This window comes from Chaetodon auriga, chromosome 14 (genome assembly GCF_051107435.1).
Source record: "Chaetodon auriga isolate fChaAug3 chromosome 14, fChaAug3.hap1, whole genome shotgun sequence".
NCBI lineage: Eukaryota > Metazoa > Chordata > Actinopteri > Chaetodontiformes > Chaetodontidae > Chaetodon > Chaetodon auriga.
This window is the reverse complement of record NC_135087.1, coordinates 5,120,597-5,140,332: the sequence shown is the minus strand read 5'-3', so window position 1 is coordinate 5,140,332 and position 19,736 is coordinate 5,120,597. Positions and strand designations below refer to the sequence as shown.

Genomic DNA, 19,736 nt, shown 5'->3' with positions numbered 1-19,736 from the left:
TTTATGGGACCAGGACTGATATGGGATCCTTTCAGAGGGTGTGAAATGTTTTGAATGAAATACGACAACTCTGGAATCGGCACCGCCGGTTCATTTTCTGTTTGGGCACAAAAACATGGAGTTTCTGTACAGGAGAGCCACGGGGAGCTAAATCCACCTTTTTCTGTTTGAGAGGTGGGGTGAACAACTCGCCTGTTACGCGTACAAACTGTGTGCGTGACACTTCACATGAGGATGAAGAATCTGCAGAAGAGGCCGAAGCGTAACAGACAAATGTGCTTTGACTACACCAACAGAAGCTGGTTGATGTGCAGCTGTATTGGACACATTTAACTGGATGAAGACTGGGCCATTTGACAGTTAAATTACTATTAACTCTATAAGTTTGATACAAACAAGTTCTCAGATTATAGTTTTCTGGGTGTTTTGTGGCCACAGATCTAGATTTGTCTACTGGACTTGTTTCACAAACCCTTAAGATCTAAGAGTCTGCAGCCAAGCTTGCAGCTCTGTATGCACAGCAGTGCTTTGAGCTAAATTGTAACATCAGCGTGCTAACGTGCTCACAGTGGCGATGCTAACATGGCGATGGTTAGCAGGTAAGTTAACCATGCTCTCATCTCAGTTTAGCACATTAGTATGTTAACATTTGCTCATTAGAACTAAACATGAAGTACCACTGAGGCTGGTGGGAATGCCCCTTTGCAGGTATTTGGTCATAAATCAAAGTATTTGAATGAGAATTTTGACTTTAACGATGGCACTAGATGAAAAGTTAAGGCATCACCAAGCGATTACAGTTCATCCTGACGTGGATATCTGAACTAATCCGCTAATTGTTGAGACAATTCAGCTAAACCTGCAAATGTAAACATGCTGCAGATGCAAGAGCAAAAACCAGAGAATAATCAGTGTCAGGAGGATTCATCTTCTGGAGACCATGAACGTCTGTACTGCTTGGGCCAAAGTGCCAGACCGACCAACAGACCAGAGCTGCCATCACTAGAGCACAGCTGAGGCTGATGGGAATGTCATTAGTTTTGCAGGTGTTTGGCGATACACCAAACCTCTGTGCAAATCAAAATTCAGACTTAATTATTGCACTAGAGGAAAATTCAGGTAATCACAACCTCTCATCATGAATGTTTGTACCAAAAACTCATGGCAATCAGTCCAATAGGTGTAAAGATATTTCACTCAAAGACACAAATATCACCCTCATGGTTGCGCTACAGGGTGCGTCAGTGTATCACCAAAGTCATTAAAAATCATCCTCTGGGAGCCTTGAATGTCTGTGCAAGATTTCATGGCTAATCCATCAAATATTTGTTGTGATATTTCAGTCTGGACTAAAGTAAGCATGAGCAGACAGATGGGCATTCGCCATCCCAAGAGCCAAGCTGCTGGCTACGGCTAAAAATGTACATGACAGTGTTGACAAGAGCCAGAAGCTCTATCAATTGATCAGTTTATCATCAGTTAGTTATCGGCCAAAAACAGAAAGTTTGCCCGGAGTTGTGGAAGTTTTGAGTCCTTCTCCGAAGTGGTTATAAAAAAAATGACCATGCGGGACAGAGAGAGAGGTGCTTTAATGGAAAACACAGCTGCGGATAACAATATCATTCATCAATCCCACAATCATGATAGAGAATTTCTGCCTAAGTGAACGTCTGGCGGTCGGGTTTTACAAGCCAGTGAGAAGGTGGCAGCCAACTAAAAATAGCCCTGCAGCAGGGTCTCATAAATGGGAAGGAGAAACAGTAAAGGGAAACGAAAAGAAAAACACACACACGGCCAAGTGGTGATTTCATTTCCCTACCTGTCATAGCGCAGCTAAATAACTCTGGTCGGGGTATTACAAGCTCTGGGCTCGATGGCTCTGAACAGCAATCCCATACAGGTTTGGAAATGAGGAGGAGGAAAAGAGGGGGAAAGAAAGCGATAAGAGGGTGAGAGAGGTAAAAAAAAAAAAAAAAGGTGAGTGGGAGGTGGATGGGGGGGGTGAAAGGCATGAGGAAATGGAGAGGAACAGCAGAGAGATGGAGAGACAGAGAGGAGAAGTCTTAATAAGAAAAAGAAGGATGGAAATGGGACAAGGACTCGGAATGGCTGCAGGAACAGGAAGCAGTCCCGCCGTGCACACGCGCACACACACCCACACGCACACACAGTGAGGTAGACTCCGACAGATGGAATTACACACTCCTATAACTCTGTAACTGTCCTGGAACACACACAAAGGCGACAGTTGACTTTCTGAAGCAAGACTTCTCTGGGCAAGGTTACTTCCTCAGCAAGTTTACACTCTATGTCTCTCTCTCTCTCTCTCTCTCTCCCACCCACACACACACACACACACACACACAAAGACAAAGAGACAGCAATATAGAAACAGATAGAAATAGAAATACTTTTTAGTGATTCCAGTCTGTACCATATTGCACAGTGTGTGACAAACTGCAGTGGTCTCCTGCCAAGGAACAGATAGAGAGCGTGTGTGTGTGTGTGTGTGTGTGTGTGTGTGTGCGCGCGAGAGTGGAGGAAAGCGAGAGATGGAGGATAAAAAGGTGTGGGAGGGGAAAGAGAGACCGCACAGCGAGAGACAATGACCAAGAGACATAAAAAAAAAAGAATAAAAAAAAAAAGGGGGAGATGCTGTGCGTTCTTGTGTCGGTGCCAAAGCAGAGCGGGGACAGGACACCGTTTGCTAATAAATGACAGCATTAGAGTGACAGACATTAAAATCTGTGCACACAATGAAGCAGCGCAGGTATTATACTTAAGAGTATCCCACTCTTGCAGCCAGGATACGAGTGCATGATCTGAGTATATTTAAGCTTCAAGGACACTTGATTGAAGTCATAAAAATGAAAGATGACTTGTTGGAACGGAGTCACTGCGGAATCTCTCCCTCAACTTCCCATCCCTCCCTCCCTCCCTCCCTCCCTCCCTCCCTGCCTCCCTGCTATCCTTCTCTTTTTCCCCTCTCCCTCTCTCCTCTGCGGACGTTTTATCCTGCCAAAACAGTGCCTTCGCCCCTAACCCTCAGAGGTGGAGGCAGGGATAATTGAAAAAGTTCTCACACTGGGAGTTAAGTAAAGCAGATAAGGGGAGAAGTTGGAGGGAGCGGAAAATGTTAGCTGCACAACAAATACACTGGATGGATGTGTTTGGTCAGGAGAGCGTTTGCAGGGAGACGGAGTGGGAAATGAGGGAAGAGAGGACGAATCTGTCCTGAGTGTGGAGAGAAAAAAAAGGGAGTAAGCAATAAATGGAGAGTTTGTGTGTGGTAACAGGGTCGGGGAGGGAGGGAAACAGAGAAAGAAGGCTTTATTTTATCTAGTTTAGCCATCGCTACTGTCCACTGGATCAGAGTATAATACCCACTTATGCAAATACATCCACATCTCTGCTCCCCTGATACTGGAGAAGCGCTAACAATACTGTAACAAAGTGTGTTGTGCTGTGGGCTTGTGTGTAAATGTTTCTTTGTGTGTGTGTGTGTGTGTGTGTGTGTGTGTGTGTGCACGCTCAGCTCGATGCACCTCCTGTGTAGTTGTGTGTCCAGGATAGACTCCAGCAACACCACCCCCCTCTCTGCTCATCCCTCCAGCCATCCGTGCTCCTCTTCATCCCTCATTCCGTCTCCCTGCCTCCATGGTTCTCTCCCCGCTGGCATCTCACTCCCTGTCCCCCTTTTTTTTCCCCCCTTCCATCTCTCATCCCTCCGTCTCCCATCCCTCCCCTCCTGCCCTCTTCTCCCCCTCCTCTCCCCTTCCCTCCTTCTGTCGCTGCCTTTGTCTTTTCACGGCCACCTCAAATGGCTTCAGATCAATCAAAGGCACTCAGCGGAGTTTGTTAGCGAGCCACTGTTGTGGGAGAATGAAGCCATGCACCCAGGGGTTTGCCGCCCTCATAATTAAATAGCAGGAGGACTGAATGCTTTCCTCCTGAGGACCTCGTGCACTCTCCGCTGACAATCTACCTCCGAGCGATTTGTGCTGCCGCAAAACTAATCACTTAGGCTTGTGCAATCTCAGGCATGCTATTGAGAGAAAACCAGCTATATTATTAGGTTTTGGAAAATATCCACTGTTAATAAATGCACTTGGAGACACAGCTGATGCTGATTTGAAAGCAGAGTTAGCCCAGCGGTTTCCTGGAGAACGGAGGTACGCTGATGAAATCAACAGTCAATGGGGTGGACAGCTCCATGTCAGGGGCCTGTCAATCACAAACTGATTTACGTAAAGCAGGAAAAGAAGCCGTGCGTGTGCCGATCAATAACTCATTCTTTAAGTGCCAGCAAGGAATTACAACTGAGCAGCACCCTTTAAGCCGTACAACCTACATACAGTGCACTCACCCCGTACAAGCATGCTAACACACAATGGGACTGGGTCCAATGGCAAATTTGAGCTTTTGAATCTGTAACCAAATAGAATTATTAATTATAAATCTGCAAAATCATGGTTTGCTAGGTCGCAAAACTCCTCTTTCATCAGCCTCATTTCCGACCACTGAAACCTGAAAAGTCTGAAAAGTCAGCTGTTTATCCGATTTGTCCAGCGCCGAATCCAAATGGCAGACAAAGTTAGCAACGAGCTGGTGAACACAGCAGAGCATCGAGCATCTAAAAACAGCCATTTTTGCCAGTCGGTGGAGACCAAAACAGACCTAAAAGAAGAGTGAATATTAGCCAGAAACTGAGAAACATAAGCGTTAATCTCCAGCTGAGTCTGCTGGATGTGCAACCAGCAAAGCCTTGGCAAACAGCTTATACAGATGAAAATATACCAACGTCGTATTTTCGGCTTGTTGCGCTGCTCCAAGTGGCCGAAATCCAATTAATGCAGCTATAAAACCTAAAAATCCAGATTTGCATTCCAAGAACTAAATCTCAAGCGTTGCCAGATGTGACACAGAAATCATTACACTCACTTCTTGATGAGTCAAAGTATTCCACCACCCTGGAACAAGATCAGCCTTTTGCACAACAGATAGAGGACTGGCATGCCAAGGCAAAGAAGAGTAATGACCAAACGCGCGCACACACACACACACACACGCCACAAAGCATTTTTCACATCCAACATTATGACAAAAGGCACACGTGCAGGCAAACAATAATGTTGGCAGAGCTCCGCCGCTGCTGGGAAAGCCTTGGCACTCGACCTGTAGCCCAGCACTGCAATGGCCACGACGGTCTGATGGAGGCCGACACAGAATGGCCGGACCGGGCACGTCCTGATCTACCAGGCGTCCTTTAACCACGGCTGACAAGGCTGCCAGTGATTGCTTCAGTTGTAATACACTGCCATTTGAAAATTAGCACTGTTAAACAAAGTCCGGGAGTGACTGCAGGAATGTCAAAGGCAGTGATTGCTTTGCTGAGTCATAAGCTTTGCTTTGTTTCTGCCAAAACAAAAAAAAAAAAAGAAAGCACATCATAGCTGGATAACCGTGCACACCAGTGGCCGGATGAGATGAAGTCCCGAGTCTCCCAGCTGACGCACGTTAAAAACCCAACAATTAATTCAGCTGGAGCGTAAAACGTAACCAAAACTCAAAGCATAAAATCATCATTTTCATGCTTCATCTCTCATGGAAAATGCATCCTATTTTTCTTCATTGCCAGCAGGAGACTTCTGGAATGAGTATTCAACATTTAAGCTAGCTAGTCCCAGAGCAATAAATTTATAATGCGTTACATAACCATGGCACAACAACGCTGTTTCATAATGATTTAAGCATTTTGGCAGCTTTGAGCCTGCAATTGATTAATATTTATCGATAGCTGATGATATGCAGCACGGTGAGGTGTGAATTTATTCCCTTGTCAAGGGACATCCAAAAAGAGCCAAAAGGCATCCGTTGGAGGCTGAAAAACTTGTGTTATACTCTCTTCACCAAACACAGCAATGTTAAGGGCGGCAAAATATTTTTAGACACCGGTGCTGATGTAGATAGTTGGGTGACGAAAGGCAATGCAAAGTGCTTCTGCCCAAAGCCACGAGGGTGAGACTAACAGGACAGCAGTTTCTGTCTCTAATGTCTGTTATATTATCACTCGCTGTACTGCAACAATCCCAAATAAGAACTTCCATGTGGAAAGTAAAGATTTCAATCCGCTCTTCTGAGGCATATCAGGCAAAATTGAGCTATCTCTTGCCTGATCCAATTTTATACCTGACAAATCTCTCTCAGCAGGCCTCACCATCACACAGCCGGAAAAGGATATGTCCATCCAACCATTTTGCCCGGTTGTCCTGCCTGAAAAGGATCTTTCTATCGAACCATTCCACCTGAATGCCTCAAGGCCAGTCCGCTCTGACAGAGTGTCATGACTGAAAGGAAGTAAACAGCCTACTTCTGGCAAAAACTCAACCTAACATGCCCTTCTTGTTCGCCCGCTCTGCTCATAAACAAACACAATAACAAACATCCAGCTGTGCTACCTGAAATATTCCGTGCATGTCCATCCCCTTTTCTTCAGCTCTGTTTTTCCTCGCCTGAGGTACCTCAGCCCAGTGATTCTGCTCAATTTTGTGCTGTTTCCTGCTGCAACCGCCTCTTTTTCCAACGCCAGCAACACCACACTCCTGTTTGGCATCCCAGTAAGAACTTCAGTCAGGTACTTCAAAGAGAGCGCAGCCTAGACTGGTTAGCATTCAGCCGTAAAGGTATGACGCACTGCTTCGAGAAAAATGAGTTTGTTTCATGCTGTTTGTCACTTTATTTGAATAGATGTCTCCTCTCTCCAACAGTCCAGATCTCGGTCGCAGAATAAATCTCCGAAAGTGTTATAAATAGTTGTAATTCTGCGCTGCTCCTCAGTTCTTTTGAAAAAAGGCCCAGCGAATGGGGGATAGATGCAAGATATATGCATGCTACTGACCTGAATTAGAGTGAAATATTGCTCCGCTCTCTTGCATGACTTGGCATGAGATAAGTGCGACAGGGAAGCTGCTCTAGCGCTATCTGGAGGACGGTCTGTCCTCTGTTTGAAGGGCAATGATGAAGGAAAATTGATCACACCCTGTCTCTATCACACTTCCCTCACCTTTATTTCTCCGTCTCTTTTCTTTTTGTCACCACACCCTGAAGCTTTCCTTTATTGTCTCTTTGCCAATTCTCTGATCCATTGCCTTCAATCCTCTCCCTTTCAAATCTCTTTGTCCCTGCTGCCCCTCGTCTCACAGTGTCTCGCCGTCGCTTGTGCCATGTCTGCGTGTCTCCTTCCAGCCCATAAACAGCGTTTATGCGTTAGATGTTGTGCATATGAACATCAGATCGTCTTGATGTTTCCCCTGCACCGGCAGTCGGCCTGGGATATCACTCAGGATTTATCTGCCGTTCCGCTCCGCTCTGCTCTGCTTTATGGAGGCAGCTCGAACACAGAGGTCAATACAGAAAGAGAGTGGGAGAAAGAGAGAGAGAGAGTACAGAAACAAGACTTCCCAACAAGTGACAACCGCTTGTGTGTATGATGGATGCTCTCGGATACGATCTGACTGAGCATGCGTATCCATGCGTGTGTGGGGTAGAGCTGTGACTGTCATGTCTGATGTGTGTAAGTGTGTGTTTCACTTTGTTTTGCATACAGGCACAAGTGTGTGTGTGTGTGTGTGTGTGTGTGTGTGTGTGTATGTGTGTGTATGATTGCATCTACAGCATATGTCTATGTAGTATGGCAGCTATAAGAGATTACAGGGTTGGGGGGGAGTGTGTGTTTCTGCGTTGTGCAGTGTGCGTTTTATCTGTGTGGGAAAGGATGTGAAGTCAGAAAGCAGGTGAAGGTATTTTTGGGGCTATTGGTTTTGTACTGGATTTGAAATAAGACAGGGAAGTTAAAGTGCTGGCTCTAATTTGAGGGTTTTTCCATCCATGTCAGATAAACAGTAAGCGTATTTACCCGTGAGTCCTCAGGCTGTTGGACAAGTTAAGAAACTTTAAGTTGAACTGAAATAAAACTCATTTTTGCTATAAACATCCATTTATATGCTTTTACTTTGCTTTTAAAATACCCCCGAAATGTACATTTTTATTATTTTTCTGCGATAACAGCGCCCCCTATGTTGGTGTTGGTTGGGAATGTTTTGCTATCATTGATGATGATAATGCTGTAATTTGATTGGTGCATATAATAGCCCATTTCTGTCATTTCAATTCCAACAGCCAGTTAGGACAACCTCCATCATGTGTTGCTTTCCAGTGTGTGACCTCAGCGCTCACGACTCCATTATGTTACGCCATGTTGTGATTGAAATTACGGCGTCATTTACAGAGCCCTGATCTCACAGGACATGCCCATTGCTGTCAGTTTTGACAGTCTGGTCGTTAGCCACCACCACATCTGGACCCATGAAAGGGGGTTTAAAATGCAGGAGAAATGCATCAGTGAGTGCGTAAGGGCTGCCAGTAACTCGGCAAAGGTTGAAATAACATGAGAGAAATGTGGGAATCAGGGCCAAGGTTAGCAAGCTAAGCTAACATGTTGGAACTGGAAGAGAGAATTAACAGCAGAATGCTGTAATGCAGAGGCTTTCACACTGAGGGGAGTGGGAGCTGTGGGAGACCTGAGGCGAAGATGCTGCTGCTCCTCATCTCATGTCCATCACCAGCAAATGTTCGGAAATTCATTTAGAAATCATGGACATAAGATGGTCCTGACAACAACAGGAACAGCAGACTTTTAATGGTGCTAATTTTAACCAAATATAGGCTAAAGAAACCGGACTTTTTAGCCCACAGCTAAAAACCTCTGACAACATTACACACCATCATCCAAAGCACAAAGCAGCTGTAACTACAGCATAATAATGTGTAATAAACCTTATTTGTACAGCACCTTTCATACAAGAAATGCAGCTTCAAGGCGCTTTACAACAAAGACACGAGATGCATCAAGTGCTTCACATAAAAACCAGGGACTGAATAAAGCCTGATATTCTCCCAAATCAAAGAAAGACAAAGCACTATCACTGCTGTTTTTCCATTAGAGGAGACAGGGGGTGTTGGTGGTCTCAGTGTCGGTGTCAGACTTTAAAAACAGCTGCTTTAAAGGGACAGACATTAAACTCCTAACGGCTGATAGCTGACGATATGCTGTTAAACAGGAGAAACCTTCACATTTTTGTCGTCTTGCACTGGCAACAAAATCTGAGGGTCATCAGTCAGCGCACTACGGAAGTCGACGGCGTGTCTCCCAGCAAAGCCGCTCTGAAGACATTAGAAACGCCCACCTGGAAGCTCAGGGCTGTGACACCGTTTCCACAAATACACTGTCGTCTAAACAATGGAAAACTACAATAACTGCAGTGGGCTTTAATTCTAGTTTATCCTTCCTTACACAAAAAGTAAGGAGGGAGTCTGACTTCAAACAAAGCGATGATATTTAATGTTTGAAGTCTGCGGTCCATAGACATCAGCAGACACCTGCTTTCTTGCTTGGCGAGGCCTGTGCTGCAGCCTTCGTCACTCCTCCGCGTCGTCCGTTTGGGGGCTTTTTGCCTTTGAATTGGACTGATGTCAGATGACTGTCCCGACCAGAATATTCCACCTCTTGGCTTTAAAAAGGTCCCCTGTGTCCTGCTCTGTGTGTTCAGCATCATTGCCCCAGTGCATTGTCCTAACCACCAGCATTTCAGCATAATGGAGATTATTTCATATCAAATCCAACGAGCTGGAGTCGAGCCAAACGGATGAAACGGCTGCGTTTCGACACATGTAACCGATGTAAACCATGTGTGTTCGTGCGTGTGCGTGACTGCCGCCCGTGCGCTGTTGTGTGTCTCCTTTCAGACAGCTTTTCCTCTGTGGGCAGGTGGTGTTGAGGCCCATCCAGATGGGCTCTAAATCATCCCCGTTGTGTTGCCAGCTCCCAACATAAATATCCCAGAAGGAACACAGAAGTTACCTTGGGGTCTACCATCTTTCAATCCCCTCTCTACACCTCACCCGCCTCCCAAATAACTTCATCTCTGACAGCTTTTTGCTCCGTCACATTTCCTCTGTCACCTCCCCGTCCTCTTCTTCTTCCTTTCTTTTATCTCTGACTAGCTTGCTCACTTAACTTTGCTGTCTATTTCTCTCTTTTTTATCTGTCCTTTTTCCCCCGTCAACCCGTCCCAGTCCCTCACCCTGTCTGTCTACGCCTGTTTGATTCTCTATCTCTTCCTCTTGCTTACTCTTTGTCCTTTGTTGCTTTAATTTTATCTCCCCCCTTTATGGACGTTTTACCCCACTTTCTCGTCTTCACCCCAGGGTGTTTGGCTAACCTGTCGCTTTGGCACCCGCTCAGCCGTGTCCCACAGCCATCTGTCAGCATCTGTTTAATCTCACATCAGCACATGTCTCTCTCACCTTCTCTCACCTGTCTTGCTTCCTGTCTGCCTCTCCCGTCTGCTCGTCTTTCACCTGTGACCTATGGGAGCATCTATAGGGCCCTATGTGTGTGTTGTCTTCAAGTCTGCCCTTATCACTGAAGCCCACCTGGCCCAGATTTGTGGTGTTGTGCCTCAGTTGCCACCTACTCTAACACAATAACACACACAGAGACACACACACACAGACACACACACACACACACATACAGGATGAAAGTAACTTGGAAGGTCGTGGAAAGTCTGAGAGTATATGTCAACACATGTCTTTGCTTTTCTGCGTTTTGAACACGTTTGCACGAGTCTAATAGGTTGTTTGCAGTCACGTGACATTAAGTCCAGATGCGGGGCAGGAAGTGATGGACGAGATGCTGAAGGTTGACGTTTACGTGACAGTAATTTACAAGGTTAACCACTCGCAAAGGTCCGGTGAAACGCCACTAAAGACGCGGCTCGTCTATCAGCATTGATTTATAACAATGGTTAAAGTTACACTATTTCCACCATAAGCCGACTCAGCTCCTTCCAACCGCAGATGGTTCACAAATCATTTTTTCCACTATTTTTCTGTCAATTTCTTGCTTTTTCACCGTTATGAACAACAACTCTTGGTACTGCGTGAAAGCTCCACATGGTTTCTTGGATTTATTGATTAGAACAACCATAAATGACACAAAAACATATATAAAATAGGCATTTTGAGTGCTTATTATAGTGCCTCCTAAGCAGAAATGCACTTCCTGCCCTCCATCTGCAGTTTGCGCCACGACAAAAGAGTGACGTGTCATCATATGCAAACAACCTTTATGTACGTGCGCAGTGTGTGCCAGCATGTCATGTTGTGGGGACTCATGGGAACAAAACACCAATCCTCATAATGTAAGTCATTAAATTTTAGGGTGAAAACTTCCAGTTCTCCATGAAAATGAATGTGATGGAAACACAAGCATGTGTGTGTTTGTGTTTGTGAGTGTGTGTGTGTGTGTGTGTGTGTGTGTATTCCCATGTCTGCATGGGCGCGCGCATGTAGGTGTGAGGGTGTTTTTCAATCACAGATAGCTCCAAGTTATCACTCACTAATCCTCTAATGAACTGGAACAGTTTAGATAAAACTGCCTCCATCAAACTCCTCTACGGAAGAGGAAGCGTGAGGCCCAGGCCTCCTGTCACCCCTCTCTGCATTCCTTCAATACTCTCGTCCGCTCCCGCCCTCCATCATCCCTTCTTCCTGCAACCTTCGATCTCCCTTCGTCTGCTGATCCCGTCTTTACTCATTCCACGGCCGATTTGTAACTCTCTTCCGTGATGATCCTCCATTTCTTCCTTAATCCTTCCCTTATTCTCCATTGTCAGATTTCTTCTTCCTTCCCTTATGATCCTGCTTCCCCTCTTTGCACACCACCTGATTCCTCCTTTCTTCTTTTGTCTTATTTTTATGTTAATTCCATGTCTTTTTATGTGAAGCACTGGCTGCGTGTGCTTTCTCTGCCGTAAAGCACTTTGAGCTTTATTGTATGAAAAGTGCTATACAGAAAAAGTTTATTATTATTATTAGATCACTAATTCACCTCATCACCTCATTCTGATTCACCTCATCAGTATTTCTTCCTCATGTTCCACAGTTGATCCTCCCTCCTTCCTATCTGATCCCCAGCTTCTCTTTCACATTCCCGACTTTCTCCACCTTACTCCTCCTCTTCCTCGATCCCTCCTTGCCTCAGACCCTGCTACTGGGTTCCTGCCCTTCTTCCTTGATGTCCCTTTCCTTGTTTCCTACCACCCGTCCTATTAGATCCCTCTGTTTCTATCTGGATGCCTCCTTTCCTTGGTTCATTTCACCTAATTCCTTCATTTGCTCATTGATTCCTTCTTTCCTTGCTCCCTTGGAAAGGATCATTTCTTCCTGTGTCCTATGCAACTGGATTCCTCAGTTTCTTTCCAGATTACACTCCCACAGTTCCCAGTTTTCTTCCTCGTCCCATCCTTCCATCATTCCCTATTCTTCCTCTCCTTCCTTGATACCTCGTTCCGAACCACCAGATTCCTCCCTTTCGTCCCCTTGAACTGTCCTTTCCCCGTTCCCTAACACACCCGATTCCCCTTTCCTCCTCGATCCCTCCTTTCAGCCTTCCCTACCCACTGATTCCTCCTTTCTTCCCTGATCCCTCGCTCCTTGGTCCCTACACACCTCATCAAATCCCTCGATTAACTCTCTGTAATGACAACCACATCTCCTCCTCTCCCTCATACATGCAGCCCATTTTCCCCATTCTGTCTCAATCCATCACTGGTCTGATTCATTTGATTATTTCTTTCTTTTTTTTTTTTTGCTCTCTGGAGACATTTGAGACTGGTGTGGAGTTACTGGAAACATTTGTTTCACCAGAGGCAAAAACACGAGCCCAACACAAGCCAAACATTAGAACACTGACTCAAATGCCACACTGAGCAGCTCAAACAAGCCCACAGTCCTTTTGGTAACACATACTCGGCTGCTTCTGCCCCGCTCAATTAATCTGGCTCAGTCAAGACCGTGCTGAACTGTCATCATAACACTAATAAAGAAAAGGCTTTGAGCTGTTTGCATTAAGTGGCCTGCTTGTCTCAAACTGTCAGTTCGCCTGCGGCTCTGGCTCGGCACAAGTTTTGTCCCTCTCTTTCCACTCGTTTATTCCACTGTGGTCGGGGCACAAATCCCCTCATCATCTCAAAGAAAACACTAAAGGCAGCATGGCCTTGCAAAGCCTCATTAGGCTTAATAACCTTTAGTGAGCAAAGAACAGACGCTGCACGTGTGTGTGTGTGTGTGTGTCTGAATGGCATATATGCAGGTATGCATTTGTGTGGGGCGTGCGCATGTGCTTCTTTGCATACGTGCGCGCACCGATGCGTGTGCGCCCGCGTGTGTGCGTCCTCTGAGAGCGGGGCTAGCTCGGAGCCACAATGCGTCTTATTCAGCAGGGTCCCTGGATTAAAATGTAATTTCATTCAAAGTCGCAAATTGGGTTTTTTACTGTACTAATCTTCATTTTACTAAGCAGAATGAGGTATGTCATTAAAAAAAAGAAGTGACTTAATGAAAGAATGCAGGATGGATAGATCGCAGAGGGGAAAGTAGTTCCCCGCCAGAATGATAAAGATTATTCCAAATAATAAACAGTGGAAACTTCATGAATAATACACCACCTGACTGTATTTGAGTGCTTATTGTAGTGATTGGGTTTAAGGGAAAGGGATAACAGCCGTGACATCAGCATCTGCAGTTTAGGCATTCAGCTAATGCCGTGATTCAGAGGCACTGTGGCACAGTAACAAGTGCAAGGGGTTGGAGCAACAGGATCCAAGCTAATGTGCTTTCGTACAATGATGTGCACATTCGATCAAGGTCTAGTTAGAAAAATAAGGCAGGTCGAAAGCAGTCTCTTTGAAACACGAACAAAATGCTTTTTCTTATGCAGGGAATATTATAATACAGACTTTAATGTGGAAATAATTGGACTAAGTCAACTACAAAGAGAAAAAAATTCAGAATATGTGGAAAAAAAAACAGCCCTGTGCATTGTTCTTTATGGAAGAATTTCAGGGTGAATTTCAATCGTATTAAGCTCAGCCGAGGTTTAAGTGACAGTAACCGAGCTGCAGGAGCACAGCTTCCACTGTGAAGTATGACAAATAATGAATTCACACCACACCACCCCTCTCACCTAATCACATTCAGGAATCAGCAAAACCATTTCCTTCAGCTCTCCCTGCTAATACATTTCCGGAACAGAAATCATGATCCACAACATAATTCCTGTGATATTATCAGCGAATCTAGAATTGTTTGGTAAGACCGTGCTTTAAAAAGGCTGGCCGCATTAAAAACGGGCCCAGATTGCAGAGATATTCTTTTTCAATTAAATCTGCTGGCAATTGCGCAACTGAATTATTTCGTTCTGTAATGACTGTGCGACTATTACCAACACGCCCTGTCATACTGGTGGAATTCTAAAACCCTGCTCATTCATTTTTCGGGTTAATTAAGGTTATTTTTGGATTTCTTCACTTAAACATCACGTATTCTCAATTTCATATCTCCCCCTAATTCAATGAAAAGCGACTGATGAACAAATCACCTGCCCAAATGCCCATTACGGCCCTGATGGGAGTTAGAAGCCCATTTCCTCTCTCTTTCCCCTCCTCCCCCTGTCCCCTCTCCCTTTCTCCTCCCCTCATCCTCCCTGCCATAGATGGACGGGAAAGATTTACAGTTAGGGGTCACACAGTAGTTCTAATTAGCTTAAGTAGGTTGGGAGGAATAAGCACTTCCTTTGCAGAGACGCATCACCAAGTCCCACAGCTCTGTCTGACTAAGCAGAGAGAGGAGAAGGCAGACGGACAACCGACCTCTGTCTCCGTCTGCCTTTCCGTCCCCCCGTCTGCGTCCTTTTCTGTCTCTCTGTCCTGGTCCGGTGTTGCAACACAGGAGCACTTTGACAGCAGAGGATTTACGGGAGGAATTTACTCGTCAAGCACATAATGACGACAGCCTTTCAGCAGTGGTTTCAGGGAGTCGTCACAACCTCCACACACGCCGTGCGACGCCCCCATCGCGGCTGTGCAAAGTTGACGTCTTTGTTCTCGTCTTCAGATGACATGTGACCCATTTCATTAGCAGACAGTAAGGAAAAATAATACCGTGCCATAACTAGATAACTCCTAAAAGACTGTTTTCTGTTCTCATAGATGTGTTCTTTGACCTTCAGGAAATCTATTTAGCCTGTGATGGAGGTGCTCTCAATAAGTCGCCTTTTATTTTTTTGCGGAGTAAAATTGGTACACTTGTTTAATTTACTTGACAGCTGGAGGGAAGCATAGCGAGTGTCTCCTCCTGCATGTGTGTGCGTCTCTCTGATGTCCAGAGAAGGGATCCGTTCACCAGAAAAACATGGGCTCACTTCCCAATACCCTGCAGGAAATTCTTCAAAAACTCAGGGGAGAAGACTCTCCGTCCAAAAACAAACAAACAAACAAAAAAACTCCTTTTTTTTGGATCAATCTGTGACGGATCCGGCAAATTTTTTGGCAGAGGCGTTTGTTTTGTCTCTGTATTTCTCCGGCCCTCCTTCCCTGTCTCAGGAGTACTCCTCCTCCTCCTCTGATGCTAAAATGTAAATAGCATTTTTAATTAGAATTATATCTTCTGTTTGTGTATTTGGCTATCAGCGAAATACCAGAGTATGATTCCCTGTTTGCACAGAGTAACAATTTGCCTCCCTGTTGACTCACTCACTCGTCACTGGCCTCTCTGTGTGTGTTTAAGAACCTGTCCCACCTCCTCCCAGCCTCCTTTATTTCATTTCTCACATTGCTCCCCTGTCTACAGACGTGCACCCTGGAGTGTCAGACAAAAACAACGCATTACAACCTTCGCTGAACATGCATCGAAATAACAATTTCTGCTGTTTCCAATAAGGCAATTTGGTGTTTTTATGATAAACTGATCAATTGTTGACTGCGTCTAACGGATTCACCAGGACTTATCTTCAAATTGCTTCTAATGGAAAATACATTAAATTTACAGTGATATGAAAATGGAGCAAAGCAGCAAATCCTTAAATATGAGATGGAAACAGACAATTTCTGCTAAATAAACGATGATTAACATTTTTTAATCAATTCGTTCTCTGTTGATTGGTTCACTCATTAGTCAGGTAATCGTTTCAGCATGACACCGTTTACCCGAACTTCCACTGTTAGCGGAGCAGAATGGGAGCATTTTGACATGTTTCATTACGCAAGTTTCTTTTTCCCATTACATTTTCTTATATTTAGGTTCCGAATGGCTGAACTCGCTGCGGTTCCTTCTCCTAAAGGTCACTCCTCCGTGGTCACACACTGTGCTCAGCACTGCGACATCTTTAACCATGGATTTCTGTTGATTAATTCTCACTTCCTGCCCCCAGTCTTTTATCCAGCTGTTGGTTATTACTCCTCATCATGGCTACCCTCTTTTTCTTCCACCGCTTACAAACAAGCATGTGTTCCTGCCACCAGATACCTGGAACGCCTCATACGAAGCGAGCACTGACACGGGGAGAAAAATGATTTCCTGAATTTAACATAGGCTGAAGCGCTTTTGTGTAGCATAAAGACAAAAGCGAACCCCAACAGGCGTCCGTTTGTATGAAAATGCTGCTTGACATTAAGGCTAAAAATACTGAAAAGCTGAGACAGAGACACAGAGAAAGAGTGGTGGTTTTTCTCTTTTGCCCACTGACTGCTTGGCACAGTTCTGTGCCACTGAAAGGCCTCCCACAGCTCAAACACCCCCCCCCCCCCCCCCTCCTCCCCCTTCCCCGCCTTCCCCCCTTCCTCTCGTCCTCCCCCCATCTCTCCGCTCTCCCCTGCTTATCTCCTTGCATTGCCGACACATCCGTCAAGTGGTGTGACTTCTCTCTCATGCGAGCTTTATTGAATCGAATAAGCAATCCATTGTTGACAAAAAGACGCGACAGGACAAAGATTTCAGACTTAAAGTATAGATCTCCCCCCTCACACTCCTTCTTTCTCTCCTCCCTGTCTCGCTAATGCATCCTCTTAGTTCAGCCTGTGTGTGTGTGTGTGCGTGTGTGTGTGTCTCAGCTGAACCTGTGTGAAAGTTGAAAGTCCTCTTTATGTGCCTGTGCCTGTGTGTGTGTGTGTGTGTGTGTGGGGTGTACACTCAAATGTACGTGTGTGACAGAGGGATGCAGTTGGCTGCTCGGTTGGATTGGGGCGGATATGACTGGAGCTGGATTGACTGACTGGCATGCAGCTCGACTGCTGCTGGGAATACTAACATCGCACACACGCACACACGCACACACACTGATTGCCTACTTGCAGATTTGCACACACACACTGGGCAAAACACACACGCATAAACACACATGTGATCACACACACAGATAGCACGAGCTGCAAACACCACACCTCTCCACAGCAGCCATCTATCAGTTTCTCAACTGTTTGAATGATTCACTCTGAAAGGTGCCAAAACACAGCCGTCTTCAATCATACATACGTACACACACACACACACACACACACACACACACATCCATTCAGCTGCACGCATACACACACTCTGTCTCTCACTCTGGAGTCAGACTCTGTTAGCACACACACACACGCATGCATGCGTGCATGCACGCACGCACACACAGATGCATTTCCATCATTTTCAGAGACGTTACACAGACTTACATTCATTTCCTGGAGACTCACCCTCAGCATAACCACTACTTGCTTAACCTTAACTCAACCTTTACCCAAGTCCCCCTTAAAATTCAGTGACTTGCATTGTGGGGACCTGCATTTTGTCCCCACAAGGAAGGCAAGTCCCCCACAATATGACAGTGTAAACAGATTTATGTCCCCACAACGTGAGTAATGCAAATCCACACACACATGGACACAAGCACACACACACACACACACAAGAAGAGAGCTTAAAGAGAGGAAAAAAAAAAAACATTTCACTTTAAAGCTCTGCGGCTGGGGGGCCTGGGGGTTCAGTCCAATACCAAGGCAGAGCTACCAGATATTAAACATGCATGTGAGGGGCCTGCAGGTTCACCAGCAAAGCTCAGCTGAGATCAATCTGCACATCAGGCTTTGCTGGAAGGAAACATTTAGTGCATCTTAAGAATCCGAGACCCTAAATGGTCTTTTCATCTACTATTCCAATTATTCATATTATATTTTTGCTATTTCTGCTCCTAATACTATTATTCCAGTCATTCCTCAGACTGACTTGAAGAATAATTGCTCTTATTATCCCTGTTACAGTTACCAGTTCCTTACATTATTCCTTTGCCTTCAGCTAGGCTTAAAATCTGGCAGGTGAGAAGAGTTTTCCTCAGACACCGACATCCTTGCCACAGGCCAATGGGTCAGTCAGCGGTTCATCCATGAATGTCAACTCTCTGATAAAGGTCCAAACGAAAATATGTTGGGCTGAAGGCTGCTGCTTATTAAAGTGCAAGGTGCAGAAAGCATATAAACAATGAAATACACCCGAATAAGCTTCACTGTTTGCTGTTGCTTTAAAGATGACTGGAGACAGCACAGGGACGGAGAAACGCACACACACAAATACACAAATACACACACACACACACACACACACACACACACACACAATCCATCCATACCTTAGTCACAAGAGGTTCCGTGTCCTCCAGAATGGAGATGAAGGGGATTTCCAGGAAAGACGAGAGGAACTCCACCTGGATCAGCTCCTCCCTGGATCGGGGGAAGGCAAGCACAGCGGATACCCCTCTGACCACCAGGTCCTGGCAGGCGCTACGGTACAGCGACTCCGGGTCCCCTCCCGCGGGCGATCGAGCCACCATCTCCAGGCTCAGGTTGTAGGGCAGCAGAGGAGGTGTCTGGGAGGTCGTCGTGGAGGAGTCTGCCCCTCCGCTCTGGTGCCGGAGGCTAGCCAGGGCGCGGTTGAGCGCGTTTTGTATCCGTGCCGGCTGGCGGGTCGGCAAGAGCGCACCGAGGCGCACGGTGTGTCCTATTCGGGCGAGTATGTGGCAAGGCTGAGGGTGCGGAAAGCAGGGCTCCGGGGAGGAGAAGACGGTTAATAAAAGAAGCAGCAGGAGCGGTCGGGCAGAGAGGAAGAGGAGATGAGGTCTCCCGGGGGCGAGGCAGTAGGTCCAGAGTCCAGAGAGAGACACCATGCTGCAGCTCCGACACACAACAGAGGAGGACTGGGCTCAGCTCAACGGGAGATGGCATAGCTCCCTCTTTCTCCCGGCTCCACCGCTTTTCTCGGACTTGATGGTTCTTTTCTTCCCCCTTTCTCTTTGTTGATGCGCGCTGTCGACGGTGATTTGTCGGCGTTTTGACGTTTCGCCTCTCACCTCTTCAAAGTTTTTATGTCAACAGTAAAAGACGCGCTGGTGGAGGAGAGGAGAGATGAGCGCTCACAGCTTAGAGCGGTCGCCCCGCTTCTGTCAGTCTCTGCTGGAGGAAGGCACACCAGCTGTGAAGTGTGTGTGTGTGTGAGTGAGTGTCTCGGCGTGTGTGTGTGTGTGCGTGCGTACGTACGTGTGTGTGTGTGTGTGTGTGTGTGTGTGTGTGTGTGTGTGTGTGTGTGTGTGTGTGTGTGTGTGTGTGTCCATGCGCCTGCCGGCCAATAATCTAACCTCTCACGGAGACTGCCTCTTGTTGAATTTTAATGAAAACTCGTCGGGTAACATTTCCTGCCGCTTCTTCGGGTCCCAGAGAGAATTTGAACTTAATGTTTTCAGAATTGAAACTACAAGCATTGGAAGATGGTTCCCTGCGATTATTTTATGACTTTTATTCTATTGT

At 45.9% G+C, this 19,736-nt stretch overlaps 1 protein-coding gene across 1 annotated transcript in view; it reads right to left on the bottom strand.

Annotated features, from left to right (window-relative positions):
• LOC143332175 (glutamate receptor ionotropic, NMDA 3B-like) overlaps positions 1–19,302 on the bottom strand; it is a 67,103-nt gene extending 47,801 nt beyond the window's left edge. Inside the window, exon 1 of the mRNA XM_076749471.1 lies at positions 18,566–19,302. Within this exon, the coding sequence (XP_076605586.1) occupies positions 18,566–19,099 (534 nt within the window). The 5' untranslated portion in view covers positions 19,100–19,302. The remainder of the gene's footprint in view (positions 1–18,565) is intronic.
• Between the last annotated feature and the right edge of the window lie 434 nt (positions 19,303–19,736).